Here is a 10,874-nt window from a genome sequence, read left to right on the forward strand (position 1 = left end):
CATATTGTATATACAGCACCTGCTTTAAAGTAAACAGGGAAGTACATAGGGAAATTTAATGATGCAGTTTAACATTTAAAAATAAAATATCCACAGAGTAAGTTACACAACACAGAGATAATACTCTCACTGTGGTCCAAAGTCTATTCAGGAGTTGATGTAACAGCTCAGGAGCAACATCTTCTTTCTGTGGCTGAATCTATTTAATTAAAAACCAAGATGACAATTTAATCACTTTGCTTTCAACAGATCTTCATCTTTTCAAGAAGGCTTGAATTAAAAGCTATGTAAGCACAGACTTAGCATCAGTTTACCATCCCCCAGTCCTGACTTCTAACAGCAGGGATGGTGAAAGCAGAGGCTGATCACGGATCAGTGTTGGAGCAGAGTTTCCATCTGGGTGCAGGTTGACAGCTCCTCTCGCCTCCCAGCCCCCACCCTGTTACCTAGAGAGGCCCGGCTTGTTGCTTGTGTAATATTCTGATTGGCTGATTTGTTTAGTGTGGGCGGGGACGGGGCGTGGCCGAGCGTATTGTGATCTCACAATCAGCTGTTTTGTACGTTCTACATTCTGATCCGAGGATCAGCTGGAGGCAGCAATAAACAGAAGGAAAATCTGCAGCGGAAAATAAAGAGGAAAGGAGGAAAAAAAGCTGCAGATGTTATGATCTAAAAAAAAACATCAGTGTAAAATTTTTACACGAAGATCTTCTTCTAAGAAGAAAGCCTTTTATTTTTGTATTATGGTGTTTTAACTACCTCACCTGAAGACTATCTAAAGCTGTGCTTTAAGAATTGTTGTCGTTTCTACTGTGTGTGAGATCTCGTTTACAACTTGAATAACATTGCAAAGGCAGGTAAGCTATTCTCTACTTTGCTTTTCATATGATACTTGTTGTGTTTTATGCCCAGGCTATGTGCTCTAAAGAGGTATCAAGCTACACTTGTCTCTGCCAGGGAAGCGACTGCATTCCTCATAAGCTTATCTGCAAATATCAGTCACATAGGCTGTTATAAAACAATAGAAGATGTAGAATTACATCCTGTCTGTCACTGACTCATTACATATAGGGTATTCTTGACTGCTGTGTGATATAATTCGTGAGGACCTATTATTAGGTCATGAATAGATTTGAAAGCAGCAACCCAAACCAAACGGCTAAATGAGGTCGATTCGACGTCCTGTGTCCTTAAAAATGACACCAGTCTGCAGACTATCTTACAGGATGGAAGCAGCCGTTGTTTTGTGAAATGCACCAAATGCTGATGTGGAGTCGAGTCGATGGCGGATGTTGATGATTTTCTGGGAGGCGGACCTTATAGACTATAAGGTTTTCTGTGAAATAAAGACACTCGTGTTATTGTGTGGAAATAACCGTTTTCATTGTATTGTCAGAAGCCTATTCAGTCGATGTCTTTCGTGCAGTGTCGCTGAGCCACAACTGTCATTGCTTTGACCCCTCAGCTGTAGGGCTTATAGGGATAATTCATGTCTAACCTGGATACCCTACAGGAATAGACTTGTCTTCTCTCTCTCTCTTGACAGTCGGTAAACTAATGCCGTTTTATTTTGCTACACTATTGTAAAGGTGTCTTTGTGTTTTCCAAATGTAAACATTGTTGCTATGAGCATTTTTTCATACCGTTTTTTCAACTCCAGACGGTAACCGTCGACAAAGGAACCACTCAGGCACGGATTGTTGTGGCAAAATGCAGATTATACTTAAAAACACGTAAAGGTGTCACAAACACGGTCACAATATCTCACATTTTCGCTATGTTTGCAATTCAGACCTATTTTTTCCCCCCTCCGGTCGCCAAATAGGCTGGAGCCTCTCTCTGTCAGCATCCGTGACGTAAGCAAGACGTCACATGCGTCTTGTTTTTATTTCGCTAGTCCCCTCCCATCCGCCTCCGCTCCTCCTACTTTTTTAAAAAGACCAGTGTCAAAATAAAGATCTATAACTCAAGTTCTTTTAAAGAAATACATATATTTTTAAGGAAATGCAGTGAAATAAAATTTCATTTAAAGTGTGACGCTTGAATAAATACAGGCTTGTCAGGGCTCCTTGTGACCCTTTCAAAATAAGGCAACATCTTTCTGCTGCATGTATTTAAAGGTATTTATTTTTAAAGACATATGATTGCCCTGATTTTATTCCTTGAATTACATTATAACTTAAATTTATTTTCAAAAAGGGGGGTAATTTCCACCTATGTCTCAGGATAGCTGTTTAAATGGCTTTCTAAAAATAGAACAAATGGACCAGTCCCATAAAAAGGTTTTTACAACATAGCAAATACACACAAGATAGTTCTGTACACATTCAACGTTAATTAATTCCACTGTAAAATGTACTGTGGCTGCAATACCAATAAAGAAAAATAGGTTGGAAGATGAGAAAGTTAAAAGTGTATATGCTTATGTAATACGTAATAGATATTACAGCAAATGACATTTATCAGGCCTGGTTAGATAATGCCTCTATATTTATTAGGTACAGTAGAAGCCATATCAGTGGTGATTATTGTCTTGTTAGTGTCACTAGCTATGTTAACACCGCCCTGATAGCCCTGGGTGAGCTTGGACAGTCACCCAACTGCTAAAATTGTTGCATCAGGAAGTTGTTCAGTGGATGTCTGCTGCACCTTATGCAAAACAGCCCTCGGGCCCTGCTACTTAAAGTTTGTTTGTCTGCATTTTATTTGTCACAGTCTCATGACTTAAGCTTCTGCTTGTCCAGGAATGCATTAAACAATCTCAGTGTTGAGGATTGACTGCAGCGCCTCAGTTCAGACTGAGGTCACACTGTTTTTTGGGGGATTTCCTTTTCAAAATACAACAGGAAGAGACTTTTTATTTAATTAACTGGATATGATTTTTATACTGATAAAGAAAGTGAGTTAGAATGAATTTATAAAACCAAAATTATTTGTAAAAATGCAGCTTAAAAGACTTTGTATGTGTGTTTGTATGTCTTTTTCGGGATGTCTCTTTCCCTTATTTTCCTCTGTGGTGGCCATGATGATTCTCCAAATAAGGACAGAAAGTTTCAGCTTCTAATCGAGCATCCATGCATAACTCTTTCCATGTCTCTGTGCTATGTGTGTAAGTCTCACCTTTAAACTTGTGCTCCTTCATTATAATTAACCTCTGTCTCTTCTACTCATTTAGCTGTGGGAATAGTTTAATGTCAGCAGTACATATTGGGTTTCCAGGAGAATTCAGAGACGGACCAGGCTGAGGGTCAAACAGATTATATACTAAAATAGATTCTGATCTGGAATTAAAACATCAACTACTGTGAAAGTTGTGTACAAATAAACAAATACAAAAAGCAAACAGGAAGAAAGCCTTTAATCCAAGAGATGGTTTTAAATGTGTCCCAGAAGAACTGGATGAGTTTGCACTCTGTCATCTCTTCGGTCACTCTTTCCTCTGCACTCACAAGGTTTAAGTAAATATAACTGGGCCTTTGAACATGTAAGGTTTGTCTCGTCAGCGATTGCTGTTCAAACATCTGTTCAACATTACATCATCATGTTCACATCTAGGCCAGGCACTTGTACTTTGCCTCATGCCATCGGTAATGTCTGTCCTATGCATTTTCACATCTTGGAGGGTCACTTTGTTTGACTTTGTGAGGTCTTTGTATCGCCTCCTTTCAGCTTCTTTTCTTTTCTCCGGCCTGTCCATCTGTCCAAAGACTGAGCTGATTAGGTTTCTACATTTCACGGGGGTGGGGAGTGCAGCCATTGTGCACTGGCTTCCTGCTTGGTGATTTAATTGGTTGCTTCTTAAAACCTATTACTTTTACAGTGTAGCTCAGTGTTCCTCTGCTTAATGTACCTCACAGTTGGTTCATCATCATGTGAAAGTTTAATGCTGTTTTATACACAGGCCATATTTCCGTGACTCAAACTTACATAATACTCTCTGGCATTAAAAAGTGTCTCGTCTGTTGTGCTTGAACCCTGTTGAATGAAGTCCTATAGCTTATCTTTTTAGCATTTTAGGTCACTGTCCTATTTTTTTTTTGCTGGAGAAGGCAGTGGAGTATTTAGCAGCTAATGGGTCACTCAGAAGTTGGTGGAGGCCAGGGGGAGCTGGTTAAGTTGGTGGAGCAGGCGCCCCACACAAAAGGCCATAGGCCCTGATGCAGCAGCCGCAGGCCTGACTCTCGCCTCCTGCCCTTTGCTGTCTGTCACCTACCCACTCTCTTCTCCCCATGCTCCCTGTCTCTCTTCAGCTCTCCTATAAATATAGGCAAAATTGGCAAAAAAGAATCTTCAAAAAAAAAAAGAGGAGAAGTTGGTGGAGACCAAAACAAAGTCAAAAGGCAAGCTCATGTTGGACTGACTTTGTCAGTTGGTCAGCAGCGCAACTCTAAAATGAATTATCATGTGTAAACAGCAGGCAACTGTAACCTTACAGCTTTATAACATGTCACTGGTGTGTTTTTGTTGTTGCGCTGCCCCCAAGTGGCCAAAAAGTCAGTTGATGACAGTTTAAAAAAATATTGTTTTTAACAGGAAGAGTGGTCAACTGAAAAAAACGTAGGACCTCTCTGCACAACTTTAGAGCTATTTTTAATAGAACTGAGAAATTTGTTGCTACCGAGTACATCCAATATATAAGTTACTCAGCAATAACAGTGTGGACACTTGCACGGCTTCTTACCAACAGCTCCTGTTTTAATGAAACATTGTTTGTCAGTAAAGTTCAAAATGCTTTGAGGTTTAAGTCCAAAAGAAAGTTCCATCGTGTTGCGATATGTCCTGAAATAACCCAGAGAAAGCTCTCACCACACACATTGCTCACTTACTTATCTAATGCACTCTGACCAAGCAATAGGAAATGAACCCAATGAGTGACTTCTCTTTTTTTAGATGTCTTTTAAAAGAAAACATGTTATCTTGTAATGACCACTAACCAGCATCTTCTCTCTCTTTCCAGGCCTTTGCTCCAAACCAAGTGACACCTTACATTTGCACTACTGAAGCCTGTCCACTCCTGTTTGTCAAAACCGAGATCCAGCAAAGGGCTTCGAGTGACTTAAGAGAAACTTTAAAAAAAAATCAGACAAAGAATTGCATAAAACAGCAACAAGCGATACTTAAACACAAATAACTATAAATATTCATAAAGGCAGCTATAGCTTTTTCTTTGTGGACGACAAAAAAGCACCAGAGTCATCAACGCTCGACTTCAGAAGCAGTCATGTTCCAGCGTCTGAGCAACCTGTTGTTTGGGGAAGTAGAAGAGGTGGCAGCTGAGCTGAAGGGACCCAACCCCTGTGTGACGGAGGCGGACGAGGAGGGATGGATGCTCGTCAACCTTCCCGGTGAGTCTCAAAGGAGGAAGTGCTGTGATGGGTTGAAAAAATCCAATTTTGTGTTTTGTGTGTAAAGATTTAGGCAGCTAAGAAATCCTTTCTCGCATGTCCATAATACTTACTAACATTTGAAGTGTAGAAGTAATGATGGGGATGATGGAGTGGGGTGAGGAATCAGTCAGGGCGTAGCGCAACTTCACTGATGCTCACCCATATGGCTGCCACAGCAAAATGTCTGTCAGAAGATGGAGGAACACTAACATCCCCTTCCTCTTTGTTTATGATCTCAATCATGACAAAGGTCATTATTAAGTATGATAAATTGCTTCGCTGCCTGTTCAGAAGCCAACCAAACATCAAAACCGACATAAAAGTACCTCTCAGCAGACGCAAACATTATGTCACTGACATAATCACAACCTTAGAGGGTCAACACAACTAATGATGTGACTCTTTTATGTTTTGTGTTTCCTTACCCCCTCTTCTCCCCCTCCTCCAATATATTAAAAACCCCTACATTCCCCACACTGGTATGTGTGCGCGTGCGTATGTGATCCCTTAAAAATGGCCCCCTTCACCCCGCATGGCTTTTTTGAAAATCCATCATATTGCATCGTTTTTACAACCATTCACCTTAAACATCTGTCCTCACTGGCCGTCTCATCGCTGCCATGCGCTCAGAAGAATCTGACGGCATGATGCAGGCGGAGGATGAGGCAGGATCCCCACTAAATGCACAATCATGTCCAGACAGTAACCAATCAAATCATCAAGACGCACATACAAGGACTGAATGCCCCGCCCCCGTTCCCCATGTGCCTCACAAGCGGCGTAGGACACATAAAGGTCGGGCACGAGGTGTGGTAGCATCATCAGACCCCCTGTTTTGTCAAAGCGCTAGCCCTTCACATTTGGGTGCCACTACACCCGTGACCCCGCCGAGACGGGCCAGACTGTCCACGCCCTCCTCCACCCCGTCAGTGTCCCCCGGCTCGGGAAGTGAGTGTGGGGGCAGTGGGGGTAGCAGTAGGTCAGGCCCAGAGAGAGGCTGCATGGATGAGAGTTGGTTTGTCACCCCTCCCCCCTGTTTCACTGCAGAGGGAGCCACAGCGGAGGCCAGCCCGATGGAGGACCTGCTCATCGAGCACCCGAGCATGTCTGTGTACGTCTCCTCCAACAACCTGTCCATGGTTTCCAACAGCAACCTGTCTGTGGTGGGAGAGGAGAGCATCATCAGCCTGGCGGGCAGCGTGAGGTGAGAAAAGTCACACCTTTTGTAGCTTCACTTGACCTTCACTTGCCTTTTCAGCAACTATCACGACAAACACACCCTGCTTTCTCTTTCTTTCTGCAGCCGAGTGGCTGAACCAGCTGCTGTCCCCGCCACCCACAGCAGTATGCCCACCAGGGTGACCCGAGGAGCTGCGGCCCAGGCTGGAGCTCTGGCGAAGGTCACCCAGGTGGCGAGGGTCCAGCGTAGCAAAGCCCGCATCGAGCGGCGCCATCTGGGCCGCAACCGCATCCACCGCCAAAACCTCACCAGGGAGCAGGTCCCCCGTCACGCAGCCCACGCCAGGAACACCTTCCTCCACCAGCCCAGCAAGCGCAACATCTGCCACTAAAACCCCCAGCCACCAGGGGGCATTGTTTACTCTGAGGGCATTAGTAGTGCATAGTCAACTCCAGGACACACAGGATTAAATGTATTCACTCACTGCAAATTACACGCAGATACAAGTAAATCAGTAGCTTTTCTTTGGTTCAGTCAAAAGACCACCTGGTAGTTTTCAGCCCCATTCTGCTGTTATGAAGCCCTCTGAGTAGATCTGTGTATCATGCTTACCGTCTGTTGCAGTATCCAAACAACTTAAAAAGGCTTCAAGATATTTATACAGGTTTTACTTGGTAGGATTAATATCTGAAAAACCACAAAAATTTAAGCTCTATTGATTTTTTCTCCTATCTTAGTATAATATTCTCCTTTTTCTTTCACTATTCCTCAAGGCATGATTTATTAATTCAACCGTTTAATCCCTAAAACACTAGAATTTGCTAAATTTGGAGTTAATGATTTGAGGTAAAAAAAAATATGTAGTACTTTTACATCTTTCTGGTGGAAACAATGCAAGCGAGAGAACAATGCAGAGAAAGCAACTCATCATGTCTTCTAAGCTTCATACAACAGGTGATTATTTTATTCAGAAAAAAAGGCGGAAGGATATACCGTGTGTGAAGAGCGTGAGCGTAAAATCAAAACACATGTGTTTAAAGTTTGATGGAGGAAACATGGGGCAACCTGTGTCATCATAGGAAACGCGTGTCGTAATGTTGCACTCGGCTCACTTTGCGAAGGTTGGGAGCAAGTAGAAGATGGTGAGAGAGTGAGCAAAACAGACTAAAGAGTAAAAGAAATGATGGATTAGAAATAGATAGTATTAAAAGGAGCGTGATTAGCATGAAATGGTCATAGGAAAGTGTTATGTAACCCTCTGAGCATGTAGAAGCACGGCCCTTGTTCTGCATATTTCACTACTAAAATAAGGCAACATAATAATACACGTATAAAGAGAAATAATGCCTTTGGGTTACAGGGTATGGCAGGTTATAGGAAGTGCGTAGCGGTATTGGTGGCAACTCTTTATTTTGTTTTGTTATATTGTTTTCCTCATGAATCAGAGTATTATTTAACAGTCTCTGTCTGCATTGTTCCACCACAGAAAGAAAGCTTGTTCCTACACGCCGACACACAAACAAATCGCTCATACGAAGCATAATGATCATTAAATGTGTGGTCTGTAAGTTTAAGTAATGCGCCCGGCACACATCAGACATTTTCATCTAAAAGTGTGTGCCGAGATCTTTTCCATGCGAACACCAAAAACGAAAGTATGATCACTGAGAACAGTTGGGAGAAAGGGGGCAGAAAATGTCTCCTTAAAGCCTAACAACATCCCCCCCTCCTGCAGCACATTCAAAACTATCATCTTAATAATGGATGTGAAACCCATTGATCTCCTCCACCTGTGCGTCCCATTCTCGCCCTCACATCCAGCACTAACAGAGTCCACGTAAAGATCTAGCTTACTGATATGTATTCAACAACAATAGTAAACAATGGTGCTGAAGTGTATACTAATGTTTGTAAATTATTTGAGACATGGATGTAAGTTTGCACTGTCATACATTTTGTGAGTCAAAGTTTTAGCCGTGTGCTGTGTGCTTGTTTTTTTTCTTTTGTGATAATTTCTTTTCTTGATTTGATTCAAATTGTGTGTGAGAAGGTGTACTGACACGTTAAATGCTAGAAACTCCTTATAAAGACGTGAATAATGCTCATTTATTTGTCATGTAAATATATCGAAACAATTTATAACGCTCCGTTAGATGTCAAAGCCTCTCTCAGGACACGAGTCCACTGCGTCAAACGAGAATCCTCTCTCTGCCTCACCTCTGTGCTCATTATCAAATCAAGAGGGCATTTCAGTGGCCAAAAGTGGTGTCTTTTGCCCCAACTTCGGTCTCATCTCCTTTGAGATGCACCAACAAACAAAAAAAAAACAGCAGTAGACTCGAGAGTTGATGTGCCATAGGCAAACACTGCCCTCCAGAGGGTCCACGTAGCACAGCACGAGCTGTATGGATGCTGGTGAGGACATGGTACAGTGACATGGGTTTGAAAACAGTTTGTACTGAGGCGTTCAAAGGACTGTCGGAAAATCTGGGGCTTCACTTTGGATTGTTTGGGAAATGTTTTGTCTCATTTAGATCATCTAGAAAAGAAAGATACATGATTTTCCCTTGAATCACTTTTTTTTTTCATTTCTGCCAATAATCCTATAAATAACTCTGTTCTATTCAAAATCTGTCAATATCTGTTAATTTATGATATTAATATGAGTATGATTTTTTCTGTTTAAAGATGACTATTATGTATCTTGTTGATTTCTCTAAGTGGCGCAGAAAAAGGTGGATCTGAGGTGATGACTCCAACATGCACACACACATAGTGATCTCTATTATGGCCCAGGGGCCACCTATTCTAACTGATTGTGTCTGCGAGGTTGATTTTTGTTGCCTGTTGTAAAATAGAGTGAGATCCCGAGTGGAAGCCTGTGTGCATACGAAAATGTAAAAATCACCACAGATACACACCTGCTGCTGCAAACCTGTCCTGTTCCACTCATCTTTATTTCCTCCTTTGTCACCAGTGTCATGTTAAAAGGAAGTGTGTTCCCGGTACGTTGTGTGTGATTATTGAAAGAGGTGGTTTACGACTGAAGGGAGGGAGAGGTCACCAGGCGTGTCAAGCCTAAATAATATGGACAGGGAAAAGATGAGGCAGGAGACCTATATATTAAAAAATGAAATGTATCATTTAAAGATAATAGAATACGCTTGTATTATCCCATATTGTTATTAGAGCTGTTGTTCACAAATAGGACGTTTTAAATGAAAAGCGTTGAATGTCTGGGGAGTTTCTTTATGTTTTATGTTGTGCCCTTAAATGATGGCAGCTTAAAAACACTTGGGGTTTCGCCCATGTTACATCTCAATTAGTACACCCCTCCCATCCATAAAAATGAAATATATAGTCATTTAAAATTTGGTGTATCTGATATCTAAAGTATGGTGATTGTGCCTTTCACTATTTCTGCATGGTTTTTGTGATGTACTGATTTTTCCATCCCCAAAGTGGGCGGTCGTCCGCTGACAGGCAAGACCTATGCAAAAATATTCGGATGGGTTTTCCAGCATCCATTCAGAAAACACAGGTACCCGCCAAAAAAAAGAAAAACAACAACAATAAATACTCAGGTTAACACCTGAATCTTGTGTCATTATTTTCATGTGGGAGAGCAGGAGGGAATGGGATAGGAGCCAAGAGCATATGAAGTATATCTAGATGCTTTACTCCAGTGAACGTAGGAGTTTAATACTTTAAACACACTCTATTGAAAGTAAAAGTCTTCCTTTCCAAATAAGTAAAAGTAAGGAAGTACTATCAGTGAAATGTGATGACAAGAGTTACAAGAGTACAAGAGTACATTACAAGAGTAGAAATACTCATTATACAGCAAAATGTTTACATACATTTTGGTCGTTAAATCTTAATCAAAACATCAAACTTTATAAACTTTTCAATGTAACTATAGCTGTCAAATAAATGCAAATAGGTCAATCTTATTGTATAACTCAGATAGCAGACGTACATTTGCATATTACAGTGTGAATGTAGGCGGGAGACTGCAGAATGTAAAAAGGGGAAGACGAGACAGGCGTGGCGGTGTAGTATACATTGGGCTTTGACTGAATAACAAGCTAAAATATAGAGGAGGAATATGCTTTTTCATCAACTTTTATGGTGCTGAGACGAATGCTAAGTCCCCTGTCGAGAAGCTGACCTCCGACCTCTTTGTGGAGTACTGTGCACCGTCACCTGAGACTTTGATGATCATCCACCGGCTATAAAGGTGAAGCAACAACAAAAGAATTAGGCCACAGGAAGCCAGGTATTCTACAAACTTGCTATAACCTGTC

The 10,874-nt window shown here is 41.6% G+C and overlaps 1 protein-coding gene across 4 annotated transcripts; it reads left to right on the forward strand.

The window, feature by feature from the left end:
- Positions 1–583: 583 nt before the first annotated feature.
- Positions 584–10,146, forward strand: LOC138590143 (tumor protein p53 inducible nuclear protein 2). Of its 4 annotated transcripts, none has more exons than XM_069660714.1 (4): positions 584–857; positions 4,958–5,345; positions 6,018–6,591; positions 6,691–10,146. In XM_069660714.1, exons 2-4 carry the CDS (start codon positions 5,222–5,224, stop codon positions 6,956–6,958), a joined length of 966 nt encoding a protein of 321 aa, XP_069516815.1. In that variant the 5' UTR covers positions 584–857; positions 4,958–5,221; the 3' UTR covers positions 6,959–10,146. The 4 variants fall into 4 exon arrangements, with proteins under 4 accessions (XP_069516815.1, XP_069516817.1, XP_069516818.1 ...); XM_069660716.1 differs by having other exon boundaries at positions 6,021–6,591; XM_069660717.1 differs by having other exon boundaries at positions 6,435–6,591.
- The last annotated feature ends 728 nt before the right edge of the window (positions 10,147–10,874 follow it).

Source organism: Semicossyphus pulcher, unplaced genomic scaffold, assembly GCF_022749685.1.
Source record: "Semicossyphus pulcher isolate SPU_LCO1_2020_fin unplaced genomic scaffold, fSemPul1.0.p SCAF_13, whole genome shotgun sequence".
Classification (NCBI taxonomy): Eukaryota; Metazoa; Chordata; class Actinopteri; order Labriformes; family Labridae; genus Semicossyphus; species Semicossyphus pulcher.

Bases quoted from the DNA above. Each gene is read 5' to 3' on its own strand.
- LOC138590143 (XM_069660714.1), top strand. From the start codon at position 5,222: ATGTTCCAGCGTCTGAGCAACCTGTTGTTTGGGGAAGTAGAAGAGGTG. The intron at 5,346-6,017 runs GTGAGTCTCAAA...CCATGCGCTCAG, and splicing joins GATGCTCGTCAACCTTCCCG to AAGAATCTGACGGCATGATG. The intron at 6,592-6,690 runs GTGAGAAAAGTC...TTCTTTCTGCAG, and splicing joins AGCCTGGCGGGCAGCGTGAG to CCGAGTGGCTGAACCAGCTG.